Genomic DNA, 22,768 nt, shown 5'->3' with positions numbered 1-22,768 from the left:
ACTCGTATTTGGGGTTAATTACAGATATCCATGGGCGGCAGTATCCACGTACCATCAGGAGGACTGCATGCTCATCTAATACTTCTATATTATAAAAAAAACTAAGTCCTCTGATGTTATATAAAACTAAATTATAGTCTTTTCTTAATCTACTATAACAAAAACATTACCAAATTGGGGTTTGAAAGAGCAATCTTGAAAATGTTTATAAAAACAAGATTTTGCTAACGTTGGTTACGGGTCCCCCATAACTAAAGGAGTCTTGGAGTTCCAGTACGCTACTCCAATTTGGATTGTTGGAATATAGGACGAGTAACTAAACTAACTAACCAGTAGTAGTTAATCCATATCAGATATCTGCAATCCAACCATAAGGCTTTCGACAAAGTTTAATGGCTGTCATTGAGTGATAAAATCGGCGCTGACGACTTAAGCTGCCTTCGGAAGTTACAAATTTAGTTGCATAATTTGAAGGCTTAATATAGGTTGTATATGATCTTATTTAGGTAGGTCTATACATAAATAATATCATGTACAAGTGTAAATTGATTACCTTCTATATACAATTCTCGTGTCACAATATTAGTTACCGTACTCCTCCGAAACGCCTTTACTTTGGCTTTGGTGAAAATCGCATCAAATTTTATATGCATACTAGCTGACCCGACAAAAGTTGTGTTGCCATATAAATAAAAAATGTTAAGGGTGAACAACCCTTATCACTTAGGGGGATGAAAAATAGATGTTGGCCGATTCTCATAGATACCGGATAGGCACAAAAAATTTCATCAAAATCGGTCAAGCCGTTTCGGAGGAGTATGGCAACGAAAACTGTGACACGAGAATTTTATATATTAGATTCAGTAGGTCTGAGAATCGGCTACTATCTATTTTTCCTACCCCTTAGTGATAAGGGTTGTTCACCCTTAACATTTTTTTTTATTTATATGGCAACACAACGTTTGCCGGGTCAGCTAGTTCTCTATAATAAAAGATTCAATAACAGCTCCATTTTTTTTTATTTTCTCTAAAAATCTCTTCTATGACATCTAATTCTCAAACAATATAATATCCTTCTTTCTATTTATATAGTTTTCCGCGAGATTGCTACTCACCAGCAATTAAATAGACTCTTATTAACATAAAATAATTAAAAAAGTATTGCAATGAAAATATTAAAGAAGTTAAAGGTTAACTAAATTAAATACAAACAGTATTATTATTACATCCGAAAGCCTTGATAACCTAATATTGAACCGAACCTAATATTCTCACAATTGATCTCGTATATATCGTTATTAAATTTACAGTAGGAACCATAGATTAGTAAAGATTACTCATTCCTAACAAGAAAATGTACCCAGTTTTGAGAATTGAAATAGTTGCGAAAAAAAGTTTTGCCACGTCTCCGTGCTTAAATGTCCCTAAAATATTTGAAATAATTATTCATTTATTATGTAAATTACGCAGTTTTAGTTATTTATTCATAAATTTTCTGTAAAAATGTTTTTATTTGTCAAGAATTCAAAAAAAGAACTTACTAATAAGCCGTTTGTGGCTTCATTCAATTTTAAGGCGGCGAAGTATCTTTACCAATCTATGGTAGGAACACATTGAATGGCACATGATTGCACAAGCGAGGTCATAAAGTATATATTTTATTTTCCTTTTGATGCTACGGTTATTGAATTCACCTCCAAGAATCGGCAAGATTGTACCAATAACTTATTTGTAAGTTCTCCTTACGACATCTTCGATAATATTTTATTACTTCTTTTTGTTGATAGTGTTATCGGAGAGTTCTTATTCGTGGTATGTCTTAATTATTTAGAGCGCAATTAAAATATTAGAAGTTGACAAAATGTTTTAATCTCAAATGTTTTTAAATTATATTAAATCTAAGGGTATTTTTTACAAGTGTTATTTAGACGTAAATTGCAAAAGTTATTATGTATATGTATTATCACCTGGCTCTCATTTCTGCATGAGTATAGTTCCATATAGTTTGTCAAGTGCATAATGACATCTTTATGCTTCTTTGGGATACCTATGGGAATTTCAGAATTATATATTACCCAAAATGGTGATAACCCTTAGAAATGCATCTACACCACCATACATACTTATCTATTCTATAACATTTATATTTTGGAAGTGCTAGACAATCACAAATATGTTGCTATCCCTCAGAATATATCGGCTTTCTATGAAGATCTGAATTCATATAGGTACGACTCAATCCCATATGGATATATACATATTACATATGTTAAGTCCTTTGATAACAGTAATATAATTACATGAAAATTAATAATCATTCCATTCAATTACACAAACAGAATCGAGTGAAGATCGGTGTGAAGTGCAAACAGTGTTGATTGTTGTTGATACAAACAACAGAAGTAATTAATTCTGAGCGCCACTGCGTGTTGTCACTCGACTATTGTTGTAATGGAAATCGAATTAAATGTTAATGCATTTCAATAATAGACTTCAAACATTGAGAACTGTAGAAGGCGTGTTTCTTAGCACTCCTAAATATTCAAAAGCTGAATATTTTCTGTATAGCTCTTTGTGAAATTTTAATGTTATCCTGAAAGACCGGCTTTCCTTTCTCCTTGACAAATAATTATAGAGAGCTATGTAGTCAATAAATGATCATATCTACGCTATCTTTATAAATATAGCTATACGAAATTTTTAATATCTTATGCATTAAAAGGTTTGTTCAATTATCTTATCGTCAGGATTATTAAGGTCTACAGAAAAATATAAAGTTTCTGTTGTATAATATTTGTTTATTACAATAAATATTACATGAACATATTTTATATTCTTTATTTTTAAGTAGTACAATTAAAAAGCCTCTTACACGGCTGAGGTCTTTGAGATGGAATATTTTTTTGTATTAAAAATATTAGTCTCATCGTCTCATTTATTTAATGGCATTACAACTTATATCTAAATTTAACATTTCATTTATATTTTCCGTTTCAAACATATTTTATTATACATTTTCATACATCAAAGCCACCACGGCGAATGTATGACATGCGGCAGCACAGGATGATAAAACGCACTGAGGTGCGTGAGCGATGCACCGTGTATAATTGGGGCGGAGTGTATAATTGGTGCGTGTATAATCGGGGCGGAGTGTATAACCGAGGCGTGCAGCACTGGCGGGTGATACACGATGATGGGCTTCGGTGCCGGCGCCACACTCACTGCCATTAGGACGACGATGGTGATTATCTGAAAATATGTTTTTTATGTAACACTAGCAAACATCAGGGGAGATAATTGATATTTTATTAATTTTTATCATGGATTCTTCGCTTTACTAGTAAATAGAATCCTCGGTGGTGCGGACTTTGATGTTAAAATCCCCACATCAAACAAATATTAACACAAACAAAATATTAAAATTAAATAATCATAAACCAAATTTATTAAAAAATAATTTACCAATATTGATCTAAATAGTATAATTAAGTAATTTCATATATTGCGTTGTAAGTAATAATGTAAGAAGTGTTTAATTTATTAACTTTAAACATTTTCGATATGAGAATATATTATGGGCACTTAATGCAATATACAATGTTTAAGTGTTCGCAAATTGCAAAAAATCCATAACAAGAAATCGCTATAAACAAGATTTATTATGATAAGGTTTGCATAATAAATCAATTTACAGACTTTTGATCTTGCAAAAGTTTAAAAAGGTAGACAAAAACGATGACACCTTCGAAATGGACACAAGATTTATGTAATGAAGCAACAAATGAGATAAAGTACATAGGATGGTACGTAGTCACTCCCACTTATGGGTGTCTGTATTAACTAGATCTGCAGATTGTTATACTCGTATTACTTCTCTTGAAGATAACACTTGTAACATTCATTTAACATCGCTATTATAACATAGATATAGGTACTTCATTAGAACCATGAAGAGTTTTATCAATAAGTGGTAAAGAAAAACATGCTAAAAAGTTCCCCGGAATATAAGAAATCTATCACTGCAAAATCTACCATTCCACAAAACAAAACCTAACCCTGTGCCCAGCAGTAAGATAGCAGTGGGATGAATAAGATAAAAATCCGGTATTCCAAAACAAACCCACTCGAGCCTTAAGTCCTTAGATTCGTTCAGACGTAATTTGTTACACCCACGAAAGGGTTGAAGTGTTTGAAAACCCACGCAAACCCAGTCTTGAATCTTAAAGGTAATAAGCTCAAATTATCACTAAGATTTCAATAGACGTCTGTGACATTTATGAGAACATTGTAAAAATAATAAATACTGAGTAAGAACGGATAAGTTCGTTATTTATACCTTACAGCTCGTATTACAATATATTATTTATAGACGGCTTTATAAAGGATTTCAGCTCAGCCTAAATACTTAACAAAGACTTTGTTCGGCGTTACTCAATTTGATAAATCATTTGGGATATAATTTCAGCTTTGAGTAATTATGTAACCTATATTTTGAGAACTTTGCTGACACACTACCGCGTGTTTAAATATCTTTGAATATATACATATCTATACTCTACACAAGTAAATAAAATTTGTGGGAATGTTTGTAATGACGAAATAACAGCTTTTTATTCGGTGCATATGAATGAGTATGCAGTATAATGATAGAAAATCAATTATTAAAAATGTTGTTTGTCAATCTGTTTGTTTACTCCTCCTCATATCAAAACCCCCAGCTGATGTTATGAGGAGTAACTTAGATTATTGTTTTTTTTAGAAAAATTGAAGGCGGTAAAACCGGTAAATAAGTAAATAGGTGTGAGTGACGGTGGTGCCTTGATTACTGACTACGAATTGTTATTACATTTAAATAAAGAAATGAGATCCAATTAATTTGATATAAAACCGAGATAAGTATTAATATAGTTAACTTAAATATAAATCATCATTAGTACTAATTTACCCGTAGTCTAAACGAGACGAGTCCCATGGGAGTATGTAAAGATAACTATATAAACGATATTAAGATATAGGCTTTTTGAGCCCAGGGATGTACCTTGAACTGTTTGCTAGTTAAAACAAATCACCATTACTATTGCGAAACATTTAGTAACGAGTTTAAAAATTTTAGTATTACTCAATACCATCCACTTTTTAAATAGAAAACATGGTTCACCAAAAAGCCTTTCAAAGTAAATGTTAAAACAAGCAACTCACCAACCGAAACATTTCCGTTGACTAAATGTTTGAGACTGACGCACACGAGGGCCCCCTTTCAATTTATATTTCGCCAGGAATTTTACTCCCAGTAGCATCTGCCAACGCAGATGGTCAGGAATTTCACTAAAATACCAGACGGCTAAATTACATGCTGATCTAGCTGTGTTTTGAATGAGCTAGGGCTATAGATTACAGAAGGGCTAGAGAAGACGACTAAATTCAAAGGTTAAGTGTCAGTATTTGTAAAGTTAAATAAAAGGTACCTAATTAAAGTGTTAATAGCTTTCTTAACTTTAACGAACGTAGAAGTTTCAAGTGCTTAGAATGAATCAAAGGCGCATTGTTACTCGTATTGAGTAACTTAAAATATTACAATTAAGTATGTTTTATTTTACTAATTGGCTAACTACGTATAATTGTTTCAACTAAAGAAAAATATTTTTGATGGCTTGATTATAAATTTAAAACCTACTACTTTATTTTCAACATGTCACTTTTGTTTTTAGCGTATCTCTAAAAATAATGCGAAAATTATATACTGTGTAAGTTGTATTACTAAGAGTTTTTCAACGTAGATAATGGTAAAGAATCGCATCCACATTTCCACATAACATAAAGTAAGTAAGTCGAATCATGTCTTTTCTACAAGTTTAATTTCTATGGTTCCGTGTGGCACAAGGAAATTTTATGCGCGTACGACGTACGTAGATGCAGTTGTGTGACAAGGACTGCTAAGTATTCGGTCATCTGACGCCATATAACATATACGGTACGAGTGCACACTTATACACATTTTCTGGTAATTCACTTAATTGACTAAAGACCTGGCGACTGAGCACCATTCGATGTATAAAGTTGCATGTACTATTGCACATAATGTTCTACAATGTGTAGAGAGTTGATAAATACTACTGTTACTATTGCAACCACGCTAGCAGTTTTAACTTCTGTTGCATATACCACAGGTATAAAATATTTTGGTCGCTAAGAAGACATTAATGTATTTTTTTTACCAGACTATGGAAGATACTAAATTTCTTATGTTTTTTTTTATAATGTAGGAGTGGCATACGAGCATGCAGTCCACCTGATGGCTACTGCTGACCATGGATATCTGTAATCAACCCCAGATAGGATAAGATATTCCTACCTGAGGTCGGCTACAGTTGCGCCGCTACCCCTGAGGACTAAGCTGGAACGCCTCGGAAAAGTATGTCTCCCTTACCACACCCTTCAAACCAGAACACAGCAGCGCTTAACACTGCTGTTATGAGCCAGAAATAATGTGTATGTATGTATGTATATATTTCTTTGACATGCCCTCCAGCTCGACGGCTTATCAGATTTTAGCATATGAGGCATTAGAGGTAGATATTGAGGTAGGAGTAACCTAGCCTCTTTTAAGCAGTCGGGATTTTGGTCTTTACAATATTTCTGTAATGTATATCTGTATAAATATAGTTTTAAAATAAATAAATAAACATGCTTGTACAGTGTACACTCTGAAAAAATTGTGTCATAAACGAAAAGAGTAACGAGACATCATAATACACACTTCATGTTTGCGACAATATTAATGGTATCCCTACAGTAGGAAATGATCTTAATACTAATTACCCGTTGGCGGTACGAACAAGGTAGAATATTAGAATTGTATCACCTGTTTTGTTGTAAAGACAAAAGGAAATTTCGTAGGACCGAATTCCCATTAAATTTTAATTAATTCTATTTCACAAATTGAGATTTTCTCATCCAGTTACGATATCTAAGCTTTACACAACAAATTTATTTCATTTCATTTTTGCGCGTCTCTATATAGATGTAAATGTACATTACAGTGCAAAAGCTATTATATTTTAATAATAATATGGACATTTGTAATTAACGCCTGATAAGAGTAGATTCTTAATTGAGGTTGGACTCAGATGCTACCCATGAGGACTAAGTTAGAACGCCTCGAAAAAGTATGTATTCCTTACACCACGCTCTTTAAATAAGCAGTCCTCAACATGTTGTTATTATACAGAACAGGTGTAGCGGCAGTGCCTCTGACGTTGAATAACAATGGGTAACCCTTAATGCTATTTATTATCCATTAAAATCCTCTCATTATTTTCCTCAGCGCGTTCTAGAATATTTACTGCCTACACTAGGAATACAATAGATCGACTTGTTAGGATGCATTCTTTGCGAATTCTGTGCGCACAGAGTAGTTTATCGCAGTGGTATAATGTGTTGATGTACACAATTTTAATGTGCAAGTTAGTTATTTTTGAAAGCGTCACCTCTGGACCTATTTCTGATTATAAACAGCAATATAGCGCTGCTGTTTTCTGGTTTTCAGGATGTGGTGAGAGAGACATATTTAGACGACATTTCTCAAATAACTACTTCGATACCGTAAAAAAGAGGAACCTTCGACCTAAATACAATAACAACCGGGACCAATGGCTACTTACTTTTCGAGGCACGTAAGCTTCTCTAGAATATAGCTACTAACGGTCATCCATCCAGCTTTTGACCGAATCAAAAAGTATTTCATTTTGTATATCAGTTGCCATCTACATAAACCCGTAATAATTTATAAAAAAATTCAAGCGTTCACTCTGTTACTCGCCTACTCTGTGTTATTCGTCGAACACATTTGAGAAGCGAGCTACATCAATTAGAGGGAATTTAATTATGCGCGAATGCGGCGCACGTGTCCATCAATGCACGATTGACGTATAGTTGAAGAATCTGCATTTGCACATAGATGCACGAAGTTTGAATTCATTGGCTGATAATGGATGTCGTACTTCGAATCTCTCGGAATTCTGTGGTAGTGATGAAATTACTCGCAGTTTAATACGTTTTGGTAAGCAGATGAAAATTGACCAATTTCTTGACTGTGCTAAAATTAGAAAAAAATACGGTGTTCTAACAACAGCTAATGCGTTAAAGTCTTCTTTTTATTTACGAATCCCTGGGAAACAATGGTCATAAATATTTTAAATATTAGTTACACTAGTATAGCGATATGACTGTATTTAAAATTAACTATCACTTAATAAAGGTTGTAACATTATCTAAATTTAACGTTTGTATAAAATTTGATTATATTTTTTCAAAATATATGTTCTAGCTCTGGGTGCGGAATTCTTCCCGAAACTGGGGGAGTCAAGCAAAGCTATCACCCTCCTCCAATGCAGATTAGTTGATGTTTAAATATGACAGTGAATTAAAAACATACATAATTATGGAGGTAATATATTTATTCTAAACATAATTGGTTCTATAATACTGATTAATGGATGGCGACGACGGGCAGAGCCTTGACCACTGGGGCGTGGTGGTGTACGGTGGTAGAGCTGCTGTGGGCGATCGCGGCGGGGGCGGTCTTCACCACGACTGGGGCGTGCACGGTGTGGACGACTGGGGCGTGAACGGTGTGGACGACTGGAGCAGCGTGGACAATTGGGGCAGCGTGCACGATGGGGGCAGCGTGGACAATAGGAGCAGCGACAATCGGAGCGGTCTTAACAACAACGGGAGCAGCTACGGCGTGGACCACTGGGGAGCCATGATGGACCACCTGGCTGCTCTTGGTGACGGTGGTCTTGGCGGCCACGACGGGGACGGCGGCGTGGACTACTGGGGCAGCGTGGACGGCCACTACTGGCTGGTGAGCGACCAGCAGACCAGGTGCGGCGGCAGCGCACGCCAACAGAGCGGTGAAGACAACCTGGAATAACAAAAATTAAAATTTAGCATTTGGCATCTCAAAACTTAAGAGAAATTCTTACAATTTTTATATGCTTTTAAGTGAGTTCAAATTGAACTAGATCGGATAAATGCCTCAATAGATTTTATTTAATATTCATTAAGTTTGAAAGTTATTGAAGTAAACTCACTTACTAATATTACATTCAACGATTCATTTTTGAGAGACGCTTGAAAATCTGTTAAAACGTTAGCAAACGGACAAAAAATGTTACGTAAACTTATCTTTTCGCGAACAATTTTTAAACTTAAAATAAGATATTGGAATGAAAATAATCAGTTATTAAAAGTCTACGAACACGATGAAAATAAAAAATTACTTATTATTGGACACATTTTTTAAGTGAAAAAATGAAGAATATTTTTTAAAACTTTAATTTATCGGTAATATATTTTAAAATAAGAACTCACGAAATGCTGCATGTTGGTTGTTTTGTTTTGGTGGTTTCGTGAGGCGGTGGCCGAATTATCTAATGAGTGGAGCCCCGTGCCCGTTTATATACCAGTCCGGCGGCTTTGAGTTTCGTTATTACGTGACGTAAGAAACCGAGCTTACGGGTGGAGAAGGTATCTTGGTACGCACATTATTGTTTTGAGTGAGCACATAAAGATTTTAAAATATGTAGTTGTTCTTTCAACAAATACAGAAAAAACTACGAGTAACACAGCTAAATTTGTCCATGCCTGCGTCACCTTAAAATGTTTTATTTCTTTTTTCATATATTTTTATTAGTGTAGTAAGTACTTGTTTACCTTTATTTAGTTAATAAATAGTCGCATTTTTTGTTAGTAATTCGTTTAATTTGATGATTCTAGAAATGTTTTAAATAAGTTAAATAACATATTAGTAAATAATTTAATATTTAATAATATCAATGAAGTTATAATAACTGATATAAGGACAAAAGGTTTTCTTTTACGTTCGACTATTAATTACATTTTATTGTATTTTAACTGTTTTATGTGTAAAGTCTTGCTTAATGCCATAAATTGCAATCCATGCTCAAAATATATAACCAGATATTTTACGTTTTTAGGTACTACCACATCCATAGAGCTTTCTCCTGCCTGGCTCCCCAAACATAAGAACACGATTGGGCGCTGTAGGCTGATGCCAAGTTCATTCAGTCAAGTTAACGTTACGTAACTTGGAACTTACGTACTTTGTGTTTATCAATCTTGTAACTTGAGTTATTAGTTGAAGTTCTTTTCTCATACACTTGAAGAAGTAGACAAGCATACAGTACTCTTTTTAACAGTTCAGGTGGTAGAAGCCTTTGTGGTTTGACTCCGGCGGTACCACCGTCACACCTATTTCTGCCTCATAACAGCAGTGTTAAACGCTGTTGTGTTCTAGTTTGAAGGGTGTGGTAAGAGAGACATATTTTTCCGAGGCGTTCCAGCTTAGTACTCAGAGATAGTGGCGCATCTGTGGGCAACCTCGGGTAGGAATATCTAATCCTGTCTAGAGTTGATTACAGATGTCCATGAGCTGTAGTAGTTACTTACCATCAGGTCTGCTACACTTATATTATAAAAAACCGCTTTAAATAAAAGTCACATAATTTACCTCATAATAATTTTACCGTTAGTAACGCTTTTGATGATTATTTCTGCGTTCGAAAGTTGGTGCTTGTAATGTACCTAGTACCATTATTTTTTTTGAATTAAACTTGCTTTTTGTTTATATAATTCTTATCCTTATTATACCTCTTTTCAAACCCTTGAATCCAGAACACAGAAGTGCTTGATACTGGTCTAAGGCCAAAATAACTGAGGTGGTGTTATTAAATGAAGTCTCTGAACGTCTTTGAAGGTGAATAACAAAGGGTTCTTTTTAAAACCATTTGTTAAATCTTATCGCTATAATATATGTTTTGCCTACACGTAGCGGAATAATTTAAAATGAGCTGTGAAGTCTTGTCAATTTTGATTAAATTGCATAATGTCTTGATAAATTTTATAAGGTCCCAATTAAATAAATATAGCGTACGCTTTACCATACACGGCATATAATTATTTAAAATCAGACATATATTATTAAGTAAGATAATATATTAAACATATTGATACTGTGTTTTGGGAATAAAATCTAGTATATACCCTGGTTTCTCTTATTTATTTTAATAAATTTATTCTTGTATAGCCTTGTGGTTAAAAAGCAGCTAATCATTCGAGGTCCGAAGTTCAAATCTCAGACATTTGATTTTTAATAGTTATGTGTGGATTATAAATTAATTATCACTTGCTTCAACGATGAAGGAAAGCATAGTTGTTCAACAAACAAAATTCTGCCGAGGTTTTTATATACTAATATTAAAATGTGATATAGCGTAGTAGTTCAATTCAATTTAATATGCACAAAATGTAGAAAGAAATACAAACAGACTTCCATTTTTTTATATATGTATATTTTTGTATAAAGAATAATTTCAGTTAGTGAACAAATTAATCGATATTACCCTTATCATTGATACTTGAATAAGTTACAATTCACTTTAAGTTGTAACTTGATTTTTTTGTGTAAAATTATGTAGCGATAAAACTTTACATTATGGACCGTAATACGAGTATTAAAATTATAATTAAATCGAAAGCATACATATGTAAATGTCGAATTGTGTTAATGAATTATGTTTGATTATATGTAATTGGGCTCTACTCTACTACTATAGAAAGTTTTCCCATTGATTAGTGTATAGAAAATTCATGTCGTCCACCTATGACTGTCCCACTGCTGCGCACGGGACTCCTCTCAGAATAAGAGACATTTAGGCCATAGTTCTCCACACTGGCCCATTACGAATTGGACTTTATTTAAAAGAAACCTCATTCGTGTAGGTCTCACGGTGTTTCAATTGTGAAAAAAGCGTGGAGTGCTTCACTTATCAATTTTCGAAAAGCACCCCACACTTTTACCACAATTATACAATTTACTGTTCCTTAATTGATTCCTAGATTGAAAATTATTTTCTACTTTTTAGTTGATTTTATCATAAAAGCGTGTTTTTTAGTTTTTTGAACTATATTTATTTTATTAATTTTTAGTATTTGTTGTTATAGCGAAGTAAAAAAATCAAGTGTCTATCTATTACGGTTTAAGAGATAAAGCCCTGTGACTCACGAACAGACAGCGGAGGGTTTCGTTTTATCCTTTAAGTACGGAATCCTAAAAATCATTCTACAAGATGGCATTATAGATATGTTTCAGTACATTTGAGTTATAGGGAAATAACATTATTATTTTTCATAGCTAAAAATCAATCTAGTAACTTTGCCTGTACGCTCCATAAGGCGCTTTCTCTCGCCTCGAAAATCGTTAATCCTGAGGATGTTGATAAGGACAATGGTACAAAATTATTAAAATCGTGTATTGTCATCGGTTTTTGATAAATTTTCAAAATTTTGAATTAAACTGAACGTTCAAAGTGGATAGAAATCGGGTTCAAAGATTCCGTTACTGTTACGTACATACATACATACAAACATACAACCCAAGCTAATAAAAGCGTGTTAAAAACACTCCAGAAGGCCTTACAGATTTTGTAACATCTTTCTTATTCATTCGTTTAGTTTACCTTGTCAATGCTAGACAATATAATTTAACGTGTTGTAAGCAGTAGCATGCGGCTACAATTACGCCTATTGCATACATCATTTGGTCTGAGCGATGATCATTATGTTGTTATAAACTTATATATAATAAGTTTGGTGTGCATTGTGTTATTATAAGCATATTAAGGTTTATTTCGTAAATTTTAATCGATATTGTTTTGTTTTTTGTTTTAATATTTATTTTTGATTAATTTCTAGTATTATTGCAGATATTAAGGTATCTTAATATCACGTCCTATATCATATCATAAAGCATGTGTTGTAGATCTGTGTGTCTCTCAAAATTATGATTTGGGTCTTAATCGTACACTTGTTAAATGGAACGTAACGTGGTTCCACCACGCTAAACTTTCAAGGAAGATTTCCTCATGCTATGTCCCTTCAGCGTAAAAGAAATAAATAATTTAATGTCGAATCCACAAACAGCCTTAGGTGTAACACATATTCAGAACACACGCATATATTTAGAACTTAAATTTCATACAATTATGCAATCACGTCTTAACAAATAGGTAGTGATATAGTAGGCATCTACATACATACGTCACAAATATAGTATCGGCCAATTTAGGTAACAATGCGGCCGGCTGGAGCTAATTTATTCAAAGGTTCTACAAAATGCATGAGAACGGTTGCGTCCACTCTATTCTAAAGAGCAGATGTTCCACTTCCTATCATACTATCTGATAGAGCTGGAATGAATTGTATAGATGCTAACAAAAACTACTAGTTACCCACTGACTGAAACTTTGTAATTTCAGTCAGTGGGTAAGGCTAATTTGTTGTTTGGAAATGAGTGAAGGTACAGGCATTATATTAGGTACAAGTAGATTCTGGATTAAATGGAATAGCCTTTCGTGATTCGAATCTGGAAGCGCTACTGTCTAACACTGTCTTATAACAATAGTGTTAAGTGTTATTGTGTGCTAGTTTCAAAGATGTGATGTCAGAGACACAGTCATACTATGTGTTACAACTTAATCAGGGATAGCAACGCTACTAACTACTAACATTTCATCGCATAAAATACCAGCTAATAATTATTATAAAAACAAAAAACTTGAATGTTTAAAAATAATTAACTGGAAAGGTAATTCATGTAGCCTATGTCATGTCCACAATTTAGATGAATTCCAAACAATGAGATATACGCACAATTACACTCGAAAGACTACCCTTCGCAATCGGGTAATAAACACAACACAAGTTTTTTATCCTTTTTACCCTCTGCCAGGTAATAATGATCGTTCTTAAAGATGGAAGTAAGCGAAGTCAGTCATGCAAAAATAGTTCCGCAACATCTTGTTAACGACCAATCAAACGGTCGGTTAGTCGATGCACTAATTAACTAATGGAGCTATTAGCTACGGAAGTTTTGCCACGTTTTCATTGGCACACAAATTGTTTAAGTTTCTTGGTAACTGACGGCGTTGAGCGGAAAACTACGTTAACAATTGTATTGTGATAATAACTTTCAGTTTATTATGTTAAAATGTATAAATTAAGTAAAAGTTTTTTTATCTAAGTTGCGTATTTAGTTAACTGGTTTTAATAATACATAATAAACTGCTTTATTATCTTACGACTTTTAGTTTATAAGCTGTGATTTTTACGTTTCGCTTAGACCTATTATTAAGTTCAAAATTAAATATATCTCATGTAAAATCAGTATGATTTTAAGATAATCTTATAAGTATTAAGTTTATCACACGTAAAATAGTAAGGTGCAAATAAAATTAAAGATTGCAAGTAATAACCAAAAAGTATATTAATAACGAACAAAAACAATAACAAATCAGTGGAGCGTGTACAATGGTAAATGATTGACGACAGGCACGGTCTCGTGGACGGTGGAGCTGTGGTGCGACACGGCGGAGTCTCCGGTGTAGCTCACCGGGGCGTGATACGATACTAATGGAGCATGATAGGAGACTAATGGAGCGTGATAGGTAGACACGACAGGAGCGTGATAAGTGGACAACACAGGAGCGTGTACTACTGCTGTTCCACCGTGGTTGACAACCTGATTGCTCTTCGTAACTGTTGTTTTAGCGATCGGTACAGTCTCCAACACATGGCTTCCTTCAACAGTTTGGCTCTTGACCACAGTGCTCTTTCCAACTGGGATAGCTGCATGCAAAACGTGTGTGGAGCCGTGGTCAACTGATTGACTGCTGGTGGTGATGGTAGACTTCACGGGCACGTGGTAGTCAACATCGTAGTAGTAGCCCGGAGCGGCGAAGGATGTTGCCAAAAAGGCGCAGAAGATGATCTGAAAATAAAAGATTTGTTAAGTAGAGCATTCGAAATAGATGTATAGTCCTTAACCTTTATAGGCTACTAGAAGTCGATCGTAGATAATAATCAGAATCTGACATTGATTAATAGACAATGCACACCATAAGCTTTTGTTTTAAAATCATTATTTGCGCATAAGTTCCTTTTGAAAGAGTTTTGTTAATGTATCCCGTAGGGAGAGTTACTTTCTCCGTCTTGACGGTAAAATAGTCTAAAAACTTATTGCCTAAGAAGTTTTTTTATTAATTACAAATATCAAAGAATCTGAATATTTCTTCTTAATATATTCATTCTGAATATTTAGTATTTCTCACGTCACAACGTCACAGCACAATACAATGTTTTATATTATGAATGGCCACTGATACGCATAGACATTGCTAATAATCAACCCAATCCATCAAATAATAAGCCCAAAAACAGATTTTGATTCTTAACTGATATGACCATGGATACACCCCTAAGTTAATATCTCATATAAGTGAGCTAAAAACGAAGATTTATTGAAAACGATTACACAATACGAAGATGTTTAAACCGTTAAGCCGTTAAGATAAGTGGTGTTTCGCAAATATATTTGCACACTTACGGTTTTTTGCATTGTGCGTAAGTTTGGAGTCTGTGGTACAACTGATGGGTCGTAGGTCCGAACTGACCTTTTTATATGCCGTTGAAAATTATCGATCGCCCCACATTGCGAATTATGTGTGTACTTGAGAATTTCTTTTTGCATCGCGAACTGTCATTCGATAGTGTTGCGTCAATACGTCCGGTCAGGGTTGACACTAATACTTTGTAATGATAATTAATAATTCCGAAACGGATTAGAGTAATAAATTAGTTTTGTACAAAAATAATCAATAGAATAAGAAAAATCTATTTTAATTCATTATTTTGTATATAAAATTGATCTTGTCAGTATTCTGTTGTCGAATTTCAAATTATATTTTTAAACAGTAATAATAAACTAATTATGACCATGAAAATTCAATCAAAATAATTAAGATTTATTGTTTTATGAAAAAATATTTAACATGTCAATTTCATTTATTCAAGATCAAGATAGTCTCGTCCAAATCTATTTGATAACAAAAAGAATTATGATTGTCGTGACCTAAATAACCAAAATTGAATTTAATATTTTTGTAAATCCTTAAAAGATTTGACAAGTAAAGTAACATGTACAATATTAATTAATTGCATAACACATTTTAATTGATGACAAAATGACAGCCCTGTCAATTAAAGTGTAGTGTGTTTTGTTTTGCCTTGATACATATTCGCTGTCAATTATATTAATAGAGCCGATTTGTTTTGCATCACATTTTGCATAATCTATCTATTACCTATCTGAAGACCTTATTTGTTCAGTACTTTCAGTGTGTCAAGGGTGGTGGGTTTGATTCCCGATAATCTACATACATGCATAAATTGCTTCTGATGTTTTTGAAACCTGGTAATTATTTATATTTACTTTTGGACGAAAAAAAATAATATTCCTTAATTTATTAAATTAAGATTACGGCTATCTTTTAAAGTATTTTTATTACTTATATTGACCAACGTTTTTCCTAATCGTCAATTACTGAGTGGTTGCCATATTAATCTAGCTTCAGAAGTTCCCGGACTTGAACCCTGACCAGTATAAAAAATCTACTTTTAGTCCCAGATACTTCTATGCGACTCTGTGTCCATGCTATACATAACATTGATAATCCTAGCCATATATATATATGTCTATAAAAGTAACTAAAACTGAAGGTCAGAAACATAGCCTAAGTTGCTCCCACAATTGGGATGAATCCAACGACACCTCACAAGTTGAAATTCATTAAAACGTTTGGGCTGCAGGGTGTGCCAACGATGTCCCTGTAGTTCCAGAACCAGAATAGGTCTACGGTACCCCCTGCATGTCGTAAGAGGCGACTAAAAGGGGCTTCCGGGGTTGCGGGTGGCCTCTTGCCAAAGGAAGCTCAAATCGCCCGGCCAGCGAACCAGGGAAGGGCGGCGGTATGTGTGGTAGCATACCGTCGTGCACCCCAGACGATGTGACGAGCGTCACGCTCACCTGGGCCGAGCCCGATGGGGCAACGCGCTAAGAGGACTTCGGTTGCGTTCCTCTGGAGATTCCAAAGTCCTCTACGCAGCGCCGAGGACGGCCACATTAGGGAGGGTTTTAGTGGGGAAATAATCCCACTTAACCCCGTGCCGCTCCCACAGCATAGTATACTTTTTGAAGATTTCCCCCTCCTAAAAAAAAGGGTATGCCAACGAGTCAGACATACGTACATACACTGTATTAACATTATCTCCTGCAACTGGATAAAAAAACTTCTTTAATTGAACTAAGCAAATCTCCGCTAAACAAATGACATCAAATTAGGAAGAAATTAAAGAGAAGGCGATCATAACAGGACTTTGATTGTTTCCAACAGGGAAACTTGTAACAAACTACTAACTACGTAGTTGCGGACGAGCGATAACGATTGATGTTTGGGATGGGACTTGTTGAAGGACCAGGTTAATTTATACCTAAGTGCTGTACAGAAAAGGGATGTTGGATTAATTCTCTGATTTACGGAGTCTCAAAATATCATTGCGGGTAGGTCCAGTCTCAAATTGAAAGATAATATTGCTACACGTAAGGAAGATACTTATACGACGCATTCCAACTTAGTCCCCATTAGTAGTAATATATCACAGATATGGTTTAATTGTATGTATTTGAGTATGATATCCATTAGACGTTAGGTGGACTCGTGGAAGCAGCAGCTTATAATACCTATTTCTGCCTTATAACAAGAGTGTTAAGCGCTGCTGTGTTCTGGTTTGAAGGGTGTGGTAAGGGATACTTTTCCGAGGCGTTCCAGCTTAGTCCTCAGGGGTAACGGCGCATCTGTGGGCGACCTCCGGTATGAAAATCTGGTCCTGTCTGGAGTCGATTATAGATATGAATAGGCGGCAGAAGCCACTTACCATCAGGTGGACTGCATGCTCGTCTGCTACTCCATACATAAAACATATTCACCGTTTTAATCGTACATACGGTTTTCGAAACATTTTCATCTAAAACTGGGAATCGAAATGGTACGGAGGATGAAGTAAGAACGCCTCTAAGGCAAGAAACATGTGCCTGCATTGTTCTTAGATTAAAATCGTACAAATCTCGTGTAACATTCGTCATTCCAAGTTCGTACAACAAACTGTATCAAAAAGGAATTGTGGAGCAACATTTTATCAAACAATCGTATGTTTAGTGTGATGACTTGCGCTTTCTTTACAAGCCTGGTTCATAAGTTGATATCAGTGACCGTATTCCTTTGTTTGTTAGTTGTATAATTTCGGAATTGATTGGAGCTTTTGTTCCGTGAAGTATGTGGAAATATTTTGTCGTGGATCGTGGGTGGTATGATTCGGTAAAAAAGATTAAACATGTAATTGTGGAATTGATTTTTTACAATCCTTGCATTTCAAACATACTGTGCTGTTCTGTTTTCCGAGTATAGTGGACTCGCGAGACGTTGTTTTTCTATAAAATCTCCTCCCTTAAAGATCTATTCAACAAGGTATAAGTAACTTATGCCACCAAGCTTCAAAAGTATGTTTTTTTTCAAGCTAGAACACACAAAATTTAATTGATATCGTTTTTGTAACAAGGAGACAAGTTTGTCAATATGTTTCTAAATTTCCTAAATGGATTTTGAACATTCATGAGAATAAATAGTAACGATTAGTTTAAATATCAACAAAGGCGTATAAATATCATTCATAACAAAGGTAAATAATTTGTTAAGAAAGCGCAAGTCATTCTAAGCTGCACTTGCTAAGCTGATCTACCGATATGATGCTGTTGCTTCATATGAAACAAAAACTCTTGATGCAAGTTTACCTAATTCATCTCTGTAATAGTTGTAGTCAAAATATGCAATTTAAGAAATAATTATATGTTTGCGTGATTGTAACCCTATACTTGGCAGAGAATTTTATCCTAAAAAAATTATACTTTTGCTACTTCCCTGCGTTAATTGGGTTATAAGGATATTAGGAAAAATAAAATAAAAAATCTCTGAATTTCAGTTTTCAGAATATAGTATGTGTCTTTAAGTGCACACTGCCAGGTTCACGAGAAAAAAATATGTGTCTTTAAATGCACACCGCCAAGTACTCACTAAACTAAGAAATAATTAAAAAATATAAAAAATAACATACATTTTGAAAATACTAAAGATAAAAGTCTCGGAAGTTATGACATGTCAACAAGTTTTGAGATATTTTAGTTGAGTTGAGAGATTAGAAGACCTCCTCCCAAAAAAACACAGTTCCCACATAAAGCGACTCGAAACTTTTTGAGTGGCAATAATTTTTGTTTACCGCTGTTCCCATGACGAAACAGCAACCAGGAATTACAAACGAAGATGTCCAGGATCTGTGAGGACAACACTAACAATGGCCTATCACATTTGTACGCTATAAAGCGACTTGTCTGTTTAGACCTGCATCCATGTTTCCGTTAGAATGTTGTATTAAATTTGAGCATATGATTGGACTTTATTCCACTTGTTTGAAGGATGTGGTAAGAGGATATACTTTTCTGAGGCATTCCAGCTTAGTCTTCAGGGCTAGTGGCGCATCTATAGCCGACCTCAAGTGGGAATTTGGTCTTATCTGGGATTGATATTGCAGATGTTCTGGAATCATCGTTATTGGAGATGTTTACATTTTTGACAGAAGACGCTATTGATTGGACAGGACTTGAGTTCAGGGACGTCTTTATGAGACCTAGACATCTGGAATTCATCTTTCTAGGGATTTGCTGGATTCTACATCCGATTTAATTACGCAATGTAGACACCAAAGCTAGAATTTTTCGGCCTCCAGTCATCTGAAAAAAATATTGCAAGCTAAGGACTGGGAATTTAGTGGAAAGGGAGAAATATTAATTTCAGTCATGAATTATAAAAAAAAAACTCTGTCTGAACTTTGTTCACCCAACCCCCTACCTTGTGTGCAGAACCTTAGTATATAGTAGCAAAGTTGGCAGTGTGCATTTAAAGACACAATATTGACAAACAGTAATATTGTATGTCGTTGGCTGTGTGCATTTTAATGCACACATAACAAAAGTCATGAATTACTATATATTCAAAACATTATATCTCAAAAAAATATCACCAAAACATTGCATAAAGCTTGCAGAAAGTAAAATTATATAAATTTTGTACATATAACTTAATTTCATTCAGATAAAATAAGATTCTTAGAGAGCGTTGCGCAGGCGCTGAATGACGGCTCGCTATTTTGTTTACCATTTACAATGTGTGAACGAGACAGATATTGATTTCATTTTCTGACATAAAGAAACGTTTGCTTATTCGCTTTCAGTTATTATTAGTAAGATTCGATGTCGCATTATCCGAAAAAAAAAATCTGATTCTAATGTGCATTTAAGTGCACAATGTCAAGTATAGGGGTAAGGAAACTTTAACAGTCGACATATATTTTTAGGATAGGATGGATACATAGGATGAAAAGAACAAGCAGGAACTTCAAATCTAGATTTAATATTATGGGTACAATGCATGGATTTAACATAAAATATCTTTTGTAATGATCTGGATGTCATCGTCACAATGATACTTTCAGTAGATACAACAGTAGATTTTTAAAATATTCTAGTATGCAATGCATCCTTATTTACACCAGACGTTCCAACTTAAGCCTCAATGAAATACAGCATCAGTGCGCGACTTCTACTTAACAATCAACCTCACTAAAATTAAAACATTTGGTACTCATATCAAATTTATATCGTAACATCAATTAATCGCTTACTAAATAGTTTCAATTAACAATAGAACCCAGTAACCGATAAGACGTTGCCACAGCAGACAAAGCCTTCCAGCCTTCACCTAATTTAGCTGTAAACGTTTAAGATTTTGGCGATATGGTTGAGGTCTACCTTTTAAGGAATTGATGCAATATATCTTGTGCACATTTAACAAATTATATCGGTGACAGTCTAGAGGTATGATTTATGCCACCCACTCCCCATAACTTTTGTGTATTAAATTCATATCATGATCATCTTTTGTGTGTTTATAAATAATGCATTGTTTCATTGCTGGGTTCTTTAATTCTTTCACTTTCTTTTGTAAAGTTAAAATAATGTAATTTTGATAAAGTAATAGTTATCGTTTTGTTGGTCGACTCCCGGGGCATTATCGCCTCAGCTGTTTTTGACTGATAACAAAGTTAAGCGCTACTGTACTCCTGTTTGAAGGGTGTGGAAAGGGAGACGTACTTATCTACGACGTTCCAACTTAACTCTTAGAGGTCTGAGGGCGACCTCAAGAAAGACTCTAATGTGTATGGTTAGATTACCTGTACAGACATGTCCACGGGAGACCGTAGTCATTAACAAAAAAAAATTCCCGATGGTAAGTGGCCACTGCCCCACAAGACATCGGTCATTAACCACAAATATCGGCACAGTCTCACCAGGAATTGGCCATTGTTATTGAACTAAATCAAACATGTTTATGTTAGTTTATCTGTCATAAAATGATTGTCTATCTCTCTGAACCTAGCGCCGAACCCTTTTTCCAAAAGATGTACACAACAATGAACAAAAAACCATTCATTAATGATCGTAGGCTTTTATCGAACTTACTCTGCTAATGAATTTAAACTGTACAACGAATATTGATTTCTTTCTCAAGTTTAGCAATCGGCGTGTTTTATGGCGCTCGCAGACACCCGGCGGGGTGATGTATCTGATAAGACGATTCATTGTCTCGTTTCGCAACGTTATTTAAGACACCATCGTTTTATAGCCATCAAAATGGACAGGCGTATTAAGTAAAATTTATCTCAATAAATTATTAGTCAATTTGAATAATATTATATAATTTAAGGACCTAGTTATATTTGATACCAATTAAAGAATGGGTTGTGAGTAGGCGTAGGACTAAGTTTTTTTTTTTATAATATAGCAGTAGCAGACGAGCATGTAGTCCACCTGATGGTAAATGTCTACTGCCGCCCATGGACATCTGTAACCAACCCGAGATAGCATTAGATATTCCTACCTGGTGTCGGCCACAGATGCGACGCTACCCCTGAGGGCTAAGCTGGAACGCCTCCAAAATGTATGTCTCCCTTACCACACCCTTCAAAACGGAATACAGCAGCGCCTAACACTGCTGTTATTAGGCAGAATAGGTGTGGCGGTGGAGCCGCCGGAGTCGAACCACAAAGGGTTCTACCACCTTCAAGTTACAATACCAGAACATATCTATGCGTTATGGCACTGCTATTAAAGACAGCGATAACTAGAAACCCGACCAATTACAATTGTGGGGTTTAAGGTTCAAATCCCAGGCATGCACTTCTCATGTAGTTTGTAGCTTTCAACACGTGGATATTCTTGAAATAGTATTTTTTTCTATTGTGCCTTAAAAGGCCTTGAAATATACATAATCTTTCTTTCCAGTAAGGAAATTCTTAATCACCTTTTTTCTCAAATTAAAGCCCTTGTTAAAAGCTGGTCAAAGGGCCAATATTAAGTCCTTAGCATTTTTACGTTTATAAATGCCTAATTGATGGATTTGATGAAAGGGTTCGTTGTTAAACTTTCCTTTGGTTAATCATTCAATCATTTTGCAGTACAATTACTTAAAAATGAATGATTTTTTTTCATCATCCAATCTATGGAGAATATTTTTATACTTAGATATTATAGTAGCAGACTGACATATAAATATTTGTGGAATAGTTCGTTTAATTTAATATGGATTTGGAACTATTGGTATAACGGAACCCGAAAATTTATGTTACGATTTTTAATGACAAGAACTATCTGCAATTGTAATTGTACACATTCTGAAGA

At 34.6% G+C, this 22,768-nt stretch overlaps 2 protein-coding genes and 1 long non-coding RNA gene across 3 annotated transcripts in view; 1 reads left to right on the top strand and 2 right to left on the bottom strand.

Moving 5' to 3' along the window:
• BomSIFR (neuropeptide FF receptor 2-like) overlaps nt 1–22,768 on the top strand; it is a 142,369-nt gene that overhangs the window by 107,949 nt on the left and 11,652 nt on the right. The window lies entirely within an intron of this gene.
• LOC140757878 (uncharacterized) lies at nt 2,778–5,328 on the bottom strand. Its single transcript, XR_012104034.1, has 2 exons — nt 5,203–5,328; nt 2,778–3,252 (listed from the first exon to the last, which is right to left on the bottom strand). It is a non-coding gene; the product is annotated as an uncharacterized LOC140757878 (long non-coding RNA).
• Nucleotides 8,439–15,499, bottom strand: LOC140757736 (uncharacterized). Its single transcript, XM_073093614.1, has 4 exons — nt 15,470–15,499; nt 14,383–14,854; nt 9,379–9,437; nt 8,439–8,929 (listed from the first exon to the last, which is right to left on the bottom strand). The coding sequence occupies exons 1-4, from the start codon at nt 15,479–15,481 to the stop codon at nt 8,492–8,494; spliced, it is 981 nt and encodes a 326-aa protein (XP_072949715.1). The 5' UTR covers nt 15,482–15,499; the 3' UTR covers nt 8,439–8,491.

This window comes from Epargyreus clarus, unplaced genomic scaffold (assembly GCF_041222505.1).
Source record: "Epargyreus clarus isolate Ecla_fem2 unplaced genomic scaffold, WU_Ecla_fem_2.2 ptg000005l, whole genome shotgun sequence".
Classification (NCBI taxonomy): Eukaryota; Metazoa; Arthropoda; class Insecta; order Lepidoptera; family Hesperiidae; genus Epargyreus; species Epargyreus clarus.
Note: the sequence above shows the minus strand (reverse complement) of the source record. Positions and strands in the feature narration are given on the sequence as shown.

Coding starts and splice junctions, on each gene's coding strand:
- LOC140757736 (XM_073093614.1), bottom strand. Junction 9,438..14,382: donor TTTACCATTGTACACGCTCC/ACTGATTTGTTA, acceptor TCCACTCATTAG/ATAATTCGGCCACCGCCTCA. Junction 8,930..9,378: donor CAACCAACATGCAGCATTTC/GTGAGTTCTTAT, acceptor TTGTTATTCCAG/GTTGTCTTCACCGCTCTGTT.